The 18387-nt window shown below is 38.3% G+C and overlaps 1 protein-coding gene across 4 annotated transcripts in view; it reads left to right on the top strand.

The window, feature by feature from the left end:
- GK5 (glycerol kinase 5) overlaps positions 1–17549 on the top strand; it is a 76462-nt gene extending 58913 nt beyond the window's left edge. For 3 of the 4 annotated variants that reach the window (XM_059921888.1, XM_059921887.1, XM_059921889.1), the window contains exons 12-16: positions 6357–6451; positions 11953–12056; positions 12902–12961; positions 13329–13462; positions 17022–17549. In XM_059921888.1, the coding sequence (XP_059777871.1) occupies positions 6357–6451; positions 11953–12056; positions 12902–12961; positions 13329–13462; positions 17022–17170 (542 nt within the window). In that variant the 3' untranslated portion in view covers positions 17171–17549. Of the gene's footprint in view, positions 1–6356; positions 6452–11952; positions 12057–12901; positions 12966–13328; positions 13463–17021 lie in introns of those variants that run through there. The other variant, XM_059921890.1, reaches the window with a different exon arrangement.
- Positions 17550–18387: the final 838 nt, after the last annotated feature.

Here is an 18387-nt window from a genome sequence, read left to right on the forward strand (position 1 = left end):
CGTGCGCCACAACTACGGAGGCTGCACTCCACAACAAGAGAAGCCACTGCAATGAGAAGCCCACGCACCGCAATGAAGAGTAGCCCCTGCTCGCCGCAACTAGAGAAAGCCCGTGCGCAGCAACGAAGACCCAACGCAGCCAAAAATAAATAAATATATAAACTTATTCAAAAAAAAATAACAACAACAAAAATAAAACAGTAAATGGATAAAAGAAAATATTGCAAAGAAATGTTGGGAACACATAAAGAATTTCAAAGGACAAAAACCGTGATATATAATATGTAAAGAAATTAATAAAATGTAAAATGGACAGTGCTGAAAACCCAAGTAGGGATCAGGAAGAATTTAACAACAAAAAGGAAAAAAACAGAAAATAAAGCTGAAAGGTAAGAGATATAGAGGAAAGATCAGAGGAAAAAAATATGTGACTAATTGTCTCTTTTCTGGAATATGAAAATGGAATTATGAAATGTAAAAATTGAAGAGAGAATTGAAAATAAATGTCCCTGAGCTGAAGAAAGACCTAAGTTTTCAGAGTGAAATGGCTTTACCAAGTTTAAAAAAGTCGCACACTAAGACAGTCATATGTAGATGAATTGTCTGAATCCCAAGAATGAAGAAAAGAGTCGAGACAGGAAGAATAGTTGATTTATAAAGAGAAGAGAATCGGACCGGCCAGGAAGTTAGTTGTAAAATTTGGGAAGTGGAACAACATCTACCCATTACAGAGAAAAAAGAACAGGGAGCCAATATTCCAGGGTCCGGCTTAGACGTCATTCAGATTAAGTGCAAAAGGCACATTTTTTGGCCACGCAGTATATACTTTCTGAAGAAATTACCCAGAAGGAGCTAGAACAAAGATCTCAAAATGGAGAAAGCAAAGGATACAAATAAAGTGTTTTCCAAATAAAAATATATTTTTTTCCTGGTAGTAGGCCAGACTTCTCTTTGTTCTATTTTATTTGAGCTGCTCTTATACCAAACTGATTTAAGTTTTCTTACTGTAATGTAAACACTTTATTTCCATACATTAAGAACATAGTTTTGGATATCCTTTTAAAAGATTGAAATGATCTTAACACTAAAAAGAGCCCCTGATTAAGCTGGGCTTAAAGATTTTACGTGTGTGCGTGCTTGCTCTACAAAAGAAAGTAATGTTCCTGTCCAATGTTTCAAAATGGTATTCTTTTTTTTTTCCTTCCCATAAATGCTTTTAATTCTGTGATGTGTAATTTATGGGGCAAATTGTTGGTCAAGAATAGACAACAGAGTGTACATCTTTTCTGCTCTTCATTCTTCTTCTGGTTCATTTATGTTTTTATTTCAATTCTGTGTAAATCCCTTTTCACACACACACACACACACACACACACAACACACACACACACACACACAACACACGCACGCACAGAACCAAATCCTTTTCTCAGTGCCATACTTAGACAGGCAAGAGTGGAACATCTCAGCGTGTTATGTAGTACAGTTAGAAATGAATAGTAAAAACAGTATTTAAGTGGTACGTAGCCACATGGAAATTTGAAATGTCTTTTCTTAAGTAGCATAGGGCCAAGGAAAACATTTGAAACACAATTTAATAGTGTCCAGAAAATAAAGAAAATGACTATAATTCTGTAAAAATCAGTAGTTATATGAAAATGATGAATGCTTATCAATATGCAAATAAGGAGAAGCATTTTAAATTTCCAGGCCAAAAATGATAAAGGTATGCAAATCATAAAAGGTAGATTGATAAACTAAATCTCTTTTAAACATATCTAAGTTACCCTATATATGTTTCAGTGAGTATATATACGTATATGTGGGGGGGTGGAGAAAGAGAGAAGAGAAAATGAGAACTGTTTTAACATTTTGTTTTGAAATAATTTCAAACTTGTAAAAATAGTACAAAAATTCTTGTATACCCTTTATCCCGGATTTGCCATGTTTCAATATTTTGCCATAATTGCTTTACCTATCTATCTATTATCCACCCATACATCTATCCATCCAATATGCTATAGGATAGATAAATATCTATATAATTTTGTGAGCTCTTTGATAATAGATTGCATGTATCTTACTTCTTTCCCTGTAGTATTTCACTATGTATTTCCTAAGAACAAGAATATTCTCTCACATAGCTAAAGTATGGTTATTAACTTAAGAAAATTTAACAGTGGGTACAGTACTTTCATCAAATTTATAATCTATATTCCAATTTTGTCAGATGTCTCAATCCTGTCCTTCATGGCAGTTTTTTTCTAATACAGGATCCAGTTCAGGATTGCTTATTGTATAATTTCCTTTAATCTAGAACAGTTTCATCAACTTTTCTGTTTCTCATACCATTGACATTTTTGAAGAATATAAGTCAGTTATTTTATAGAATGTCCCTCAATTTGGGTGTTTCATGTCTAGATCCAGGTTATATAGTTTGGACTGAAATTATACATAAGTGATAATGTGTCTTTCTCAGAATACATACCTGGAGATGCAAAGTGCCTCTTACTCCTGTTTTGGTTCTGTCAGTTTTGTTCAAGTGCATAAGATATTTTCTGATTTCTCCATTGTATAATTACCATTTTTTTGTAATAAATAATATGTGGTGAGATACTTTGAGATTAGCTAGATACCCCTTTTCTCACCAAACTTCCCCCATCCCCTAAATTTAGCTTTCATTGATGATTCCTACCTGGATCAGTCTTCACTCTGATGGTTGCAAAATGGTATTTTCTAACTCCATTTTTCCCTCTGTTTATTAGTTAGCATTCTGTTATATAAGAAAGAGCTTTCCCTTCTCCTCTGTTAATTTATTATTGGTATAAACTCATGGTTTCTTATTTTATTCAGCAGGTTATAATTTTTACAGTTCTTATTTGTTTATTTTTTTTCATGCTCAAATAGCCCCAGATTTGGCTTGTGAAAACCTCCTCAGACTGGCTTCTATGTCTTTGAAGTGTCTATCTGTATTATTTTTGAGCACTTTCTTAATTTCTGGCACAAGATGGTTTTAAGCTCATCTTGTGTTTTTTGTATCCCTGCCCTGGAATTAGCCACTTTTCCAATGAGCCCTGCCTCCTTTTAGTGGGAAATGGTATTTAAAAACAATGAGGCACTTCCCTGGTGTGCAGTGGTTGAGAATCTGCCTGCTGATGCAGGGGACACGGGTTTAAGCCCTGGTCCAGGAAGATCCCACATGCCGCGGAGAAACTAAGCCCATGCGCCGCAACTATTGAGCCTGCGCTCTAGAGCCCATGAGCCACAACTACTGAGCCCGCGTGCCACAACTACTGAAGCCCGCGCGCCTAGAGCCCAAACTCTGCAACAAGAGAAGCCCCTGCAATGTGAAGCCCGCGCACCGCAATGAAGAGTAGCCCCCGCTCACTGCAGCTAGAGAAAGCCCACACTCAGCAACTAAGACCCAACAACGAAGACCCAATGCAGCCAAAAATAAATACATAAATAAATAAATTTATTAAAAAAATAAAAACAATGACGGGGAATTCCCTGGCGGTCCAATGGTTAGGACTCCGTACTTTTACTGCCGAGGGCTCGGGTTCAATCCCTGGCTGGGGAACTAAGATCCCACAAGCTATGTGGTGCAGCCAATAAATAAATGTACAATTTGATAAATTTTAAAAAATTAAAAATTAAAAAACGTATAAGAACAATGACTGCAGTGCCTTTGTAGCAGAGGTGGAAATGTGTGTGTGTGTGAGAAGGGTCCCTGTTCTATATTTTTGTCTCCCTTTTTTCCACGTCGAGAACCCTGGCTCCCAACAACATTAATATTATGTACTTATTTGCTCAATCTTAAAATATACACCAAAGAGTTTGAGTTACTAGACCCATACCACTCCAACAAACAATGTTCAAGGGTTTTTTTTTCTTTATATTAAGGGTATATGGTCCAAGCATGCTATTCAAATTACCTGGATTAATTCTTTTTCTTCTCCCTTCGGTGAGTTTATTAATTTGAAAAGAACTGGGTTCATTTGTTTCTGTTACCATTCATTTTTAGTTTTTTTCCCTCTGCATCCTTTTTAAAAACATCTTTTTAATGTGGAATTTTAACATGACTTCCAAGTCAAATTCATAAAAGAAGGAGCAGTTGACACCCTCTCCTCTCCCTTCACCCTGTCTTCCTACCTCTTGTAGATAATCACTACATTTGTTTTATCCTTCCTATTTGTTTTTGCAAAAACATGAAGATACAATGTTTTTTCTCTCTCATTCGGGTAGAATGAAAAAACATTCAAAAAACAAAAAAACAGAATCATTTCCCCACTCTCTGTCCTGTGGAGACCCCTGACTCCCACTCCTCAGACCAAAAAGAGGGGACTTCTTCAGAAGCTCTTCATGTTTGTACCTGGTGTACAGACCCAAGTTTCAGGTTTCAGGCTGTCCCTGATTCCAGGACAGGAGATATCAGAGAAAATAAAAAACAGGAAACTCACTGCTGGTTTGGTGGTACTCAGAGTTCCTTGGTTGGACCGCTAGCTTATTCTTTTGAGTCCTCAGATAGCTTTTTTGTGTATTCCATTCAGGATTCTTAGTTGCATTCACTGGGAGAGACAGAGTGAAGTCTGCCTACTCCACAGGACTTTCCATTAATCAGCTCATTTGTGAGCATTTTAGGTAGAAGATTATTTGGAGAAATTCTTCAAGCAAGGGCAGAACAACCAGTAAAGAATGTGGACAAACTAGATTTTTTTCCCCCTGTTTCTTTGTCTGTTACCAAAAACTTTCCTCAAACCAGCCATCTAGTATGTTTTCCACATCTTGGTTGAAAAATTTAGACATTTGGACATGATTTCTTCAAAGTATAGATTTTAAGAGCAGTGTTTTCTTCTTAACATATTAGTTTTTGAAGTGCTGTCTATTTTGATGTGTTATCGGACATTTTGAACAAATGAATGTAACTTATGAATCTGATAACTGTCATTTTGAGTAAAATTTGTAATAATTATTGAACGATCCTCATTAACCATAGTTTTATCATAGGTGTTCCTTAAACATCTTGTCTTTAATCAATTCTTCATTATAAGAATAACAAAACATATAAGAAAATAAAACCAACTTCAGTATTACTGTATAGGGCCAGCAATATTTATTATGACCAATTCCTGATCTTTTGCATCTGATCTATGCTGTCAGTCTCACATGCTTATTCAGGAGTCACATTACAAACAAGGGTACCCAAATGGCCAATGAAAAGGATTTCAGCTTCATTAGTCAACAGAGAAATACAAAAGCAAGCTATTGTGCAATACCGCCAAACAGTGAAAATGAAAACCATAGACAGTATCAATTGTTAACAAGGATATGGGATAACTGGAACTCTCATATGCCTGGCAAGAGCCTTAAATTGGTAAAACCACGCTGGAAAATGATTCAGCAATATCTGCTAAAGCTAGTCCTAAATGTGAAGATACTAGGACCAGCAATTCCATCCCTTGGTATATAGCAAACAGAAATATATACATATATACATATGCTTACCAAAAAGAAGGTACATGAGTGTTCAAAGTGGCCTATTTATATTAGCCCAAAACTGGAAACTACCCATATGCATATCAGCTGTAGAATAGTTGAATGGATTGTGTATGGTGAGAATGGAATACTATACAGGCAGGAGAATGAATGAAGTACAACTACTTATAACAAAAGGAATCTAACAAACATGATGTTGAACAAAAGAAGTTGGTATCTTGACCTAGGTGTTGGTTTCCTGGGTGTATTCACACTGTGAAAATTCATCCAGCTGTACACTTAGCATTTGTGCATATTCCTATATGTATACTTCAATAAAAAAGTATACTAAATAAATTAGATCTTGATTTTTTGTTTGTTTTATAAAGATTGACTTTTAGTGTATCTGTGTGTTACTGGCCCTTTACTGAACTCCTTAGATGGAATAGTTTTTCAGTTGACTCTCTTGGTTGTTATAGGTAGATGATCTTTTCATCAGAAAACTAGAATGGGTGTAATCTTTAGGAGAATAACGTTTTTAATGCCAAAAAACACATAGAATTGATTCTTAAACAGCCCAATTATCTTTAAAGGAAAAAAGTAAGGCCTGCTACATCCAGAGCCCATCTAAGAGGGTCTTCTGTCTCCCTTGTCCTTTCCATGGGCCATAAACCTCTGCAGTGGGAGAACCCAGATAGCACTAGAGCAGATTGCCTTTGTGTTGACCCTTTTAAGTGAGCGACCTCTCACATTATATTCGTAATAAATGCTGATGCAGGTGAATACTAGTCATATAACATAATTCTGTTTGTCCCTCCCCAACCCCTTCGTTTTGTTTTAGAGTTTTGTTGTTGTTTGTTTGTTTGTTTTTGTTTTTGCAGATCTGTTCACAGATGCTGCTGAAACTGAAAAAATGGCCAAAAGTTTGGAAGATTCTGAAGGAGTTTATTTTGTTCCATCTTTTAGTGGATTGCAGGTATTTTTTTTTTTTTAAGTTAATGGCAATTACAAACATTTCCCTCTTCATACTCACACCTAATATTATCTATCTGAAAATGTGGGCACTGAACAGAACTGAGGTGAAAGGTACTTTCTAGGGCTGAGAAGTTGTGTTTTGACCTGGCATGAATTCCACGAGAGGGCAGGGCAAATTCTGCTGGCTTCTGCTCAGAACTCCATCTCTGTGAAAACTAAAAGTTGGCAGGTTTATTATAGAACTTTTACATAAGACCCATGGTTACTTTATCATGACCAAAAATAGCCATTTCCCAGTGGGGGAAAATAGATCAGCATTCTTTAGTTAGAGGAGGTGTACCATTGAGAATTAGAAAAATAATGTTAAGGTATATATTATACCTTATTTTTTTCAGTTGTTTATAAGTTTCATTAATTTCTTTTTTTTTTTTTTGGCTGCATCGGGTCTTTGTTGCTGCGTGCAGGCTTTCTCTAGTTGCGGCAAGTGGGGACTACGCTTTGTTGTGGTGCATGGGCTTCGCATTGCCGTGGCTTCTCTTGTTGCGGATCATGGGCTCTAGGCGCGCGGGCTTCAGTAGTTGCAGCACGCAGGCTCAGTGGTTGTGGCACGTGGGCGCAGTAGTTGTGGTGTGTGGGCTCTAGGGTGTGCGGGCTTCAGTAGCTGTGACGCACGGGCTCAGTAGTTGTGACTTGCGGGCTGTAGAGCACAGGCTCAGTAGTTGTGACGCACGGGCTTAGTTGCTCTGCGGCATATGGGATCTTCCCAGACCAGGGATCAAACCCGTGTCCCCTGCATTGGCAGGTGGATTCTTAACCACTGTGCCATCAGACAAGTCCCTAACGTTTTAAAAAAAAATCAGAATTTCTTTTGGTTAACTGTTATGACGTGGGATGTTGGTTACCTTGCCTAACTAAAAAGTGAACTCAGTAAAATACTTGATTTTGTAATATTTAACTTCATATTTAATTGAAAGATCTGTTGATACTACCTTTAATTTTAGCATAGTGTTACAAAGACTTTTAAAAACTGTTTTCAAGTGTATTATTATAAACAAAATTCCTTTTTGGGGGGATAATTAGTCCTTTAATACTCCTCTAAATATTTTTTTCTTTCAAAAAATAAAAATTTCCCTTTCTTCTAGTCCATCCATACTCAAGCAATCAGTTACAAAAAATCCAAAATTTAAAAGTTTGGATAATATAATGTAGAACCTGGTGAAAGGGAGTTAGATCAGGGTGGTTTTAAATCCCTAAAAATACCATATTTTATAACTAGATTTTTAAATGAGCATTATTTTAATATCTGTGATAATTTCCTTCTATATACTTTATCATAAAGGGCTAAAAGTTTATAAACTGCATAAAGAGATTGCATTGCACCCTCTTCAGGGTGATGTGAGGCACGTAAATAGCATCCATGATAGGACAGGTAATGAAGAATATTTGTCTGTTTGAGGTTTAAGGAGGAAGGTTGGATGAATAGTTGTCATCAGCAAAGGGAGGGTTTAATTAGGTTACTGTGGATTCTTCCCTTTATAAAAAAATGTGTTGGGGGACCTAGTTGTGACTCTATCTTGGCAACTCTAACCTCTCCACCAGTTCGTATGCCTGTAAAAATAATGTAAACTATGTGATTAAAAAAACCAAAGTATTGCTAAAGGACAAAAGATTAGACAACACTATCAGAGATGTGATTTTAATTTCATGTTGCTAACAAAATGTCCCTGTCCTGCCATGATTGCAACCTGGCAATATGTTGAAGTGGGTGGGGTGGGGTAGGACCGCAGGCTAGTTATTTCCTGATGTAAAATGAAACTCTTAATTGGAAACCAAAAGTTAATTCAAACAACAATAGTGTGTTGATACTAAGCTGTTCAGAAAATAGTGGGGAGATCACCTGTAAGTTGCCAACGTCAACAACTAGAGAAAATGCGGGCTGGGAGAATGGAAGGAAGGAAGGGTCAAGTATCTGTGATACTGCCTTTAATTTTAGAATATTGTTACAGCTGCGGGTAATGGGGGGCAGGATATTGAAGGCTCCTAATAGCCTCAGGGTCATCAGCTGAGAAAGGGGCGTTGGAGGAACTTCGAGGACAGGGGAAACTTGTGGGGCAGCCACTTTAGGGAATGGGCTGGAGCATAGGGCTGTACACAGAGTGGCGTCAATTGGTGCGGCCACTGTGGCTTTGTCTAGGTTTGGGGAGGGGCATGCTAGAGCAGAGCATCCCTCACAGGTATCGGAGGCAAGAATCAGTGGTCATCTACCTGACGTTAAAGTTACTGTGATGTTGGCCATACATAGGAGGATGGGCAGGACCGTGAGCCAAGTGCCAGTCTTCAGTGGATGAGGAGTCACGCTCCAGTGAAGGTCCTTGGGTTTGCAAGGAACAGGCTTGCTTGAGCACCTCCCTCTCTTCCCCTGCCCGCCCAAGAGGAGCTGGCTGTCCACACACTCCTGAGCACCAGGATTGGGAAGGAGTTGGCAACTGACTTAGCAGTTCTCAGCGTTCTTCTCTGTGGTTTCTGCCTCTCTGTGGCTCTGCTTTCCCCTTCTCCTTACCAGCTTTGCTCTGTACCCTTTCTTCCTCATAGCTTCTGTTTACTTGTCATTCTTTTCCTTATACTTTCTGCCTTTTCACAATTTGGATATAAACACAACAACCTTTTGCCATCTTGCGCATCGTTTTCATGTCAGTTCCCTCTGAAGTGCTTCCTCGTTCAGATTCCAGGGGAGGGAATCTGATTGGGTCACCTTGTCTTTTCAAGCCTTGGGCAGAGCTGTGCTCACCCCCTGCAGTTGTGGTGGCAGCAGTAGGACTAGGGCATGCAACATGGCCGCTTTAGACAAGGATTCAAGCAGTTTGCTGAGAACCCCTCCCCCTGTAATTCCCCCTCTAGTTCTGTGAGTGACTGGGATATCTGAGCCATGGAAAGGTAAAGGGATATAGAGCACGACATTGATGCGGACCTAAGCAAACACGGGGGAGGCGACGTGTCTGCTGACAGCAGATGCATGGTGGCGGACGGTGGTCATGGGAGGCTAGAACAGTCCTTCTGGTCCTTGTGTATGGAAGCCTGTGGACCTGCCACCGCATAGCTGCAGCTGAAGCCATTTGCCCAGCACAGAGCCAGGCTCGTTATAGCAACCAACCACAAAATCAGTGGAAGGCACGTCTCAGAGTTGTTTAAGGGTTAGAGGAGTTTATTTACAACAGAAGGAAAAGTTGAAAAGGCATAGTAAAAGAGTTATGAAGAAAGTGAGTAATAGTGGGAAGGCTTTGAGTAAGAAATGACAATTAAAAATTACAGTGGCAGCTAACCTGTGAATACTCGCTATGTCTCAGGCACTGTCCTAAATTCATTACATGCGTCGTCTCATTTAATCCTCAGTCACTCAACAAGGTAGAAGATACTCTTATCATCCCATTCTGAAGCTGAGGAAGCTGAGGTTTGGAGCTGTTCTATCACTTGGGCAGTGTCACACAGCTAGTGAGTGACAGAGCTGGCTTTAGGACTCTGGAGTCCAGGTTCTTAACCGCTCTGCTGTTTCCTGGGAGAGCATAAAATATTCTGACAACAGGAATACATAACTGGAGCCAGAGGAACTTACTTTTAGGGTCTAGGTTGACAAGGACAAGAGGCATGGTGGCCTTAACCATTGTGCAAGTCCGCAGCAGATTAGGCTGAGGTTCCAGTGGGGACAAGGGCCTGCAGGTAGTCTGTACCCCGGGCAGGAGTCTGCTGGTTTTGCTTAGAGAGCCACACACAACTTTGCTGAGTCCTGCTGTTCTGGAAAGCTCACTTGATGGGCCTGGCGGTGATAGATTGGAGGTGTGGCTGGAGGCTGTCTGCCCTGGCAAGATGTGACCAGGCCCTTAAAAGTACCTTGCCAGTGTTTTTCCTACTTTATCATCCCAAAGGGAGACTCAGTTGGACTAACAAATGCAGGGACACTGTAACCTATTAAGAAATTTTTAGGTTTCTATGGAATTTATAACCCCTTAAGTTGGCCTATTACTAACGGTAAATTTTGTTCATACCTATTTGTACAAAAGTGATTTCAGGCCAATTATACCAGGATTTTATGTGATATATTGGAAGAAGTAACTTTTACGCAGAAAAAAACCATAGCAAGGGAATTCCCTGGCAGTCCAGTGGTTAGGACTCGGCTCTTTCACTGCCGGGGCCCAGGTTCCATCCTTGGTCGGGACCTGAGATCTTGCAAGGCACGCGGCACAGCCAAAAAAGACAAAAAAACCCATCACATACTACTAGGGACTAACTGAACTGGCTGAGTCTGGCCCATCTTTGTCATACAGTATTATATCACTTGGTATATAGACCAGCTTTACTATATAACTTAGCTTTTACTGAGTGAATCACCAAAAGATTTTTTAATAAATTTGAAAAATTATCAAGATAAGATCACAAGGAGGAAAATCATGGCTATGATAAAGCTAAGATGTAATGTGGAATTTCTTCATTTAAGGCATTAGGAAAAGTATTATTTGTTCATGGATTCAACAAATGCATATTGATCCCCTGTGTGGGGCTAGGTGCAGTGCTAGGCCCTGGATTCTTTACTGTTGTTGCCTAATATCATAAATGACCCAGCCTACGACTTCCCTGGTGGCGCAGTGGTTAAGAATCCGCCTGCCAATGCAGGGGACACAGGCTCGAGCCCTGGTCCGGGAAGATCCCACGTGCCGCGGAGCAACTAAGCCCGAGCGCTACAACTACTGAGCCTGCGCTCTACAGCCCGCGAGCCACAACTACTGAAGCCCACGTGCCACAACTACTGAAGCCCGCACACCTAGAGCCCGTGCTCTGCAACAAGAGAAGCCACTTCAATAAGCCCATGTACCATGAGGAAGAGTCTCCCCCGCTCGCCTCAACTAGAGAAAGCCCATGCACAGCAAAGAAGACCCAATGCAGCCAAAAATAAATAAATTAAATATATAAATTAAAAGAAAAAACACTATTTAAGCTAAGAAATAGAGTTTACTTTGAAAGTCTGACAAAATATTGGGTGTAAGTTATGACACTGGAAAACACATTTTTTTGCGTTGTAGTTTTTTTATCTTAAGTCTAACTTAATATCCTCAAAAAACCACTCTACATAGTAAACCATTTCAGTGTAAACACTTTACAGTTGGAGAAAAGGGGAAATACTGGCATTGCTTTTCATTTTCCTCATATATCAAGCTAAGCATTTCATAATCTCTTACTCTGGGCTTCAGTCCCTTTTCTTGGTACAGGTGCAAACAGAAGATCCAGCCCATAAGTCTAATGTCTGTGACTCGTCCTTGCTTAAATCCTATCAAAAGGTTATTTGAATAGTTAACATCATTTGGGGGCTATCATTTATGTTAAAACTATTTATCTCTAAATGAGCATTCTTGTTTTTCTAACATGGCTATGTTTTTACTGTATAATATACCTTCAAGTCTATAGATATAATTTTGAGCAGTAATAATATATTCTTACTGTCTTTTACTTCAGGCTCCATTAAATGACCCCTGTGCGTGTGCCTCTTTTATGGGTTTGAAGTCTTCCACCAATAAATACCACCTTGTACGAGCAATATTGGAGTCAATAGCTTTCAGGTACCAGAACCTGCCCGAAACTCCCCCCTCCCCATACAGTATTGCTATTTCCTTTTATTAATTTCTACTAAACTAAATTTTAAAATTTCTTAATTTTAACTGTTTATACCTTTAGTTTAATTCATACTGTATATGATATAATCTATTCTTATTACTAATTTTTTTGCATCTCTTTTTTTTCACATTTAATAGTACCAGTACCACTTAGATTTGATATCTGAAAATTGAACGATTTTTAAAATATCCAATTTATTAAGCATAAAAGATTCAAAATTTGGACTTTCAAAAGCTTTTATTTCCTTATTCATGAAGGAGAATTCTAACTAGTAATGCTGTTATACTCAAAGATTGACTCATTATGTATATTTCCTTTGGTCTTTTTGTTACGGGGCAGGTGTAGCTCATTAAAATTAAGAACGCAGCTGTCATGAATGGAACAAATGGAACAGTTGTAATGTTTAAAGTAACATTTTCTGATTACAAAATCATTATTTTTATATTTGATTTCTATTAGATGCTATTTATGGTGTGTCATCCATACCTATTAAATGGATGCTTGCTTTAAATTTTTATTTGCAGGAATGGTAATAGATTAAATTTAGTTCTGAAATAAAAATTACGTTCTTTTGCATCACAGTGCAAAACAGAAGGCCCTGAACCTCTTGTTTACTTGACCATCTGTTATTGACGTCCAGATAGCCTAATATATTTCTTTAATGTTTTCTTTTGCATATTTTATAAATATCATGTAAATAAAGCCACAGTTATTATTCTAGATTGGAAAAAACCAGAGAATTATTATGATATGAACTGCCTCTAAATAGTTTCCTTGTTTTTTTAACTAGAAACAAACAGTTATATGAGGTGATGCAGAAAGAGATCCACATTCCTGTAAGAAAAATCCGGTAGGTAAGCTTTGTTTCTAATAGATTTAATTAGAAATTAGAAGTTAAGTGGTAGCTGCTGTTGGCATTTTCATGATTATGATTATTCAGGATTTCAAAAAGAACTTATGCTTACCTTCTTTGCAACAAAATTCTTGGTCATAGGAATTTGGAGAGGAAGGAAAGCTAATTTTGGATTTAAGGAGAATATAACCCAATATGGAATCTGAGAGGATCTTAGCACCCTTATGTGTATTATAAGAATCTTTAAACTTTAAAAATAAAATCAAGGATCTAAAAAAAAAATGTGTGGCTTTTTAAAAAAGAATTAATAATGTATTTATGCTTTTGTTACAGTAATTTATCTCCAACGTCTTTCTCCCCACAGAGCAGATGGAGGAGTTTGTAAGAACAGTTTTGTCATGCAGATGACTTCAGACCTGATTAACGAGACGATAGACAGACCCGTCCACGTTGATATGTCCTGCGTAGGTGCAGCTTCTCTAGCTGGCCTTGCTGTTGGTATGTGTGGGTTTTATAAAAACGAGAGCTGTCTTACAAAACCATTTCTTACAGATAACATTTCTCCTCCCAAATCACAAAATTATAGATAGAGAGGGTCTGGAAAGCCTTGGTGTCCATTAGACTCCATACACGTATGCACATCACTCACAAAATACTCCCGTGATCTCTTCTGTGGGTGGGTCTGGTTGCACCTCTTCCATCCTTGGTGCTCTCCTTCAGTCAGAAGTATGAGGCCAGGAAAGCTAATTCTCAACTGCTCCGGTCTTTAGCAAGGGAATGTCTCTGGGTAAACTTTCTGATTAGATAAGCTTGTATTTGGCATTAGAAACCACTCCACTCTTTCATTTAGTGAACATTTGTTGAGCACCTGCTACATGACAGTCGCTGCTGGGAATAATAGAGTTTAAATGATATAGTCCCTGCTATGGGAGTCTCCAGTGGGAGCAGTCAAGCAAGTCAACCCATTATTATTCTTGTGTGATAAGCCCAGCGAACAGCCACAGTGTCAAGCAATTGGTGTAGGCTTTCCCAGAGGCGACAATGTATAGTTCAATTTTGAAGGGGTTAGCAGACAACCAGGTGAGGAGAGAATAGAGGTGAGTGGTCCAGTAGAGAGGGCAGCTCGTGCAAAGGTACTGGCCCATTATGGTGCTGATAGGATGAGAGCAAGAGGGGAGGCTGGAGAGGTACATAGAGGTCCAGTCATGGTGGCCTCTTCATAAAGAGGAGTTTGGACTTGATCTTGAATGCACTGGAGAGCCACTGAACAATTTTAAGCAGAAGGGCATGGTTAGATCTACATTTGAACAAATCACTTTGGCAATTAGTGTTTTCACTAATTAGTTGGGAGGAGTAAAGAACAGACATGGGGAGGCCAATTAGAGGGCTCTTTAGGAGCAGGATGATGCCTTGGGACACTGGGAGTGTTTTCCTGTGTTCCTATATGGAAGGGAGGAGTGTTTGTACGAAACAGGATATCTTGCACTTAAAAGTTTAGGCTATTATTTAGCAATTAAAGTTATGGACCCAAAAAGCATCAAATCTTGGTAAGTTCACCTTATACTTTATTCTACTAAAAATCTGTTAACTTTGAATAAAATGGGAACAATCACTTTCATTTGTTCATTGATTGGTGTTTGATTAATTCAAGTTGAAGAAAATAACCTCCCCTTAAATAGTCATTCCCGTTTACAAATTTAAGTTCCTTTGTATATTTCAACTCTTAAGTATAATATAGCTGATGTTATTTTTAGTAATTTCACATGACTAATTGAGCAAACTTAGAACTATAACAAGGAAATTTCTCCAGTACTTAAACAACTCTTGAAAAATGAATAAATTAAGCTTATCATTACAGTAAGCCAAATGCTCATAAGCATTCCAATATTGTTTATAAAGTTAATCAAATTGATCTACACTTATCACCTTATAAAGCTAAATATGTCAAATTCTCTTGAACATTTAATACACTTCAAATAACAAACACATGCAAGTTATTCTTACACATAACATAGTGGCTTGAGTTGTATCTACTTCACTTTATCTGTATTTAATTTCAAAACTTTTCAATACAAAGATACTTCACTAACTACAGGGAGTAGTTTTACCTTCTCAGAAAATCTGAAATTTCTGGTTGGATTACTTCTCTCTCAGAAATATGAGACATGAAGGCTACGCAAATTCTCTGTATTTTCAAAATTCACCCAGAAACTGGGTCTGTTCAATACACGTTTAATAAAGTGACTTTTAAGAGTATGTATGCCGTTAAGTGTAAATAATAAATTCTGGAAGTAAGAATTTTAAGAACATAGTTATTTTCATGACTAGATTTATCTAATTGTAGTATACTAATAAAAATTATTCTTAGCCTTTTAATAACATCCATAAAATAATTAATATCTTTAAATATAGACAGTCTAAAACACTGACTTTGTAAATAGAATGTGACCTGATGGAAAATTTTAGAAGAAAGAATTTTATGTGTCAGCTTTATTGGTAAGAGAAAAATGTACTTCTTGAAGACTTGTCAACTGTGTTAATACTTCAGAGTAAAGTGAGATGTACCAAGTTTATTAACAAGAGATCGCTACCATTTCAGACTATGTATGATCGTAGTTATAATATGTTTTCTTGCTGCTTTTTATTATAAATCACATGATCCTCTTTGTAAAGAACAATATATGCCAGAACTACAAAATTATCTTGATGGGGGCTTCCCTGGTGGCGCAGTGGTTGGGAATCCGCCTGCCAATGCAGGGGACACGGGTTCGTGCCCCGGTCTGGGAAGATCCCACATGCCGCGGAGCAACTGGGCCCGTGAGCCACAACTACTGAGCCTGCGCATCTGGAGCCTGTGCTCCGCAACGGGAGAGGCCACGACAGTGAGAGGCCCGCGCACCGCGATGAAGAGTGGCCCCCGCTTGCCGCAACTGGAGAAAGCCCTTGCACAGAAACGAAGACCCAACACAGCCAAAAATAAATAAATAAATTTATAAAAAAAAAAAAAAAGATTATGTTGAACTGGAATTTAAAAGCCTTGTATGAAATGCAATAGTTTGAAAAAGAACTATTTTTATAGTTCTTAAAGAACTATAAAATATAAGAACTATAGTTCTTAAAGAACTATTATATTTATTATATTAATCCCCAACTTTGAATTTTATGCATATCCTGAGGAGTTGCCTCTTACCTCAAGATATATGACAAAAAAATCTTAACTTGGGGAATTCCCTGGCGGTCCAGTGGTTAGGACTCTGTGCTTTCACTGCTGTGGGCCCGGGTTCGTTCCCTGGTCGGGGAACTAATATACTGCACAAGTTGCAGAGTGTCACCAAAAAAAAAGAAAAACCTTAATTTATCATTGTTTTGCTTTGTTTTTTTTTAAAATAAATTTATTTATTTATTTATTGTCTGCGTTGGGTCTTCGTTGCTGCACGTGGGCCTTCTCTAGTTGCGGTGAGCGGGGGTACACTTTGTTGTGGTGCACAGGCTTCTCATTGCAGTGGCTTCTCTTGTTGTGGAGCATGGGCTCTAGGCGCACGTGCTTCACTAGTTGTGGCACGTGGGCTAAGTAGTTGTGGCACACAGGCTTAGTTGCTCCACGACATGTGGGATCTTCCTGGACCAGAGCTTGAACCCGTGTCCCCTGCATTGGCAGGCGGACTCTTAACCACTGCACCACCAGGGAATCCCTATCATTGTTTTTTAAATTGTATAAAAAGAAAGTATACTATTTCTTACTTGGGTTGTTTTTTTTTTTTTTCTTAAAAGCTAGTCATGAAATTAAATGATGGCAGGATGTGGTTGCTCTAGAAATGATTTGGTGCTGTTCCACACAGAAATAAAGCTGCTAGTTAGAAACCAAAAGATTTTAAAATCCTGATGTATTTATTCCCAGGGATAGTCAATCTAACCAAGCTCAAAGCAACAAAATATTTTGAATTGTGTTTTAAAGTAATAACTGTTCACCTGTGCACCAGTTCACATAGGTTTGTGGATAAACTTTATGGACTCATTATTTGCCTTCAAACTTGAGAGTAAATTTTTTCATCTATAGGGTTTTGGACTGACAAGGAGGAACTAAAGAAACTGAGGCAAAGTGAAATAGTTTTCAAGCCACAGAAGAAATGGCAAGAATATGAAAAGAATATGGGAAACTGGGTCAAAGCAGTGAAACGCTCCATGAATTGGTATAACAAGACATAGCACTAACGGAATGACTGAAACCACGCGTGGCTGGTTGTGTGATGTGCAGATGAGACAAAGCTCAGGGACAACAATACGACCATGACTGAGAGGAGAAGACTGGAGCCGAGCTCTGCAACCCGAGAGAAAAAGCACTGCTTTTTTGAAAACAAAACAAAACCCCTCATTGAAAAAAATTCTAAACCTTGGTAAGATTGTAAGGCAACAATACCTCAGAACTTTTAAATCTTCTGTTTTGTAGCAAATTCCCAAGGACGTTAGCCATTTCCAACCATGTTTTGACAGTCACGGGTCCTCCTCCTGTTTGTACTGGGCCAATATGAACATAATTGTTTACTATCTGAGTAAATAGTTCCGGGTCAAGCACCGTTCGTGTTTTGTTCCAAAATGATGTGAAAAGTGTTCCCTTAATTCTTTAAAATGAAGTGGGCTATTTGAAGTCCATATAGCTAAAAAGAAAGATTAACCAAGAAAATGTGGAATTTTGAAACATTAATATTTTCTGTTTAAAGCCATAATTGTTCAGTGTTGTATCCAAATATGAGCTCAATATGTCTCTCTTAGATAGGCTCATTTGGTAGTCAATTCTTTCCTTTACTGGGTTTAAAGACACTGCCTTAATTTTTCCTTGTTTAACCGAAATCTGAGCTTTCTTTATATATTGAAAAACACTGAAAAAAATCATTTTAGTCAATAAAACCAAAAAGGGTATTGATTCATAAAGAATAGGAGAATACTTTCCTTCTCAGATAGGATTTCTTTCAAAAATTTCTGGATAAAGTATAAAATCTCATTTTTTACAAAATACAGGTAGTATATATAAATCTTGCCTTTCTTCTCCTCTTCTCTATCCTTCTTACTTGTTGAGATGCTGGTGTAAACGTCTTTTATTTTTATTAAGTGCCTAGATGACAGAGCTTAATTTGAAGAAAGCGCCCTAATTTATTGGTGACTTAAGAATTGCCTTCATTGGGGTATTTTGCTTGTCCAGGTACCTTCCTTATTTTTGTCCAGTCTACTCATCTCTCTGAGATTTGTGCAGTGAGGTAGCTGACAGAGGGGATGGGAGTGTGGTCATGCTAATGACTGCCCCTCAGCCACTGAGCCAGAGATCCACAGAGAGGAACAGCGAGAGCCCTACATTTTCAAACTCACTTGATAGAAACAAGGTAGAGTAAGGTAAGACGTAAGAGTTGCGAGTAGCTTCAGGCCGGATG

Source organism: Balaenoptera ricei, chromosome 4 (assembly GCF_028023285.1).
Source record: "Balaenoptera ricei isolate mBalRic1 chromosome 4, mBalRic1.hap2, whole genome shotgun sequence".
Taxonomy (NCBI): Eukaryota; Metazoa; Chordata; class Mammalia; order Artiodactyla; family Balaenopteridae; genus Balaenoptera; species Balaenoptera ricei.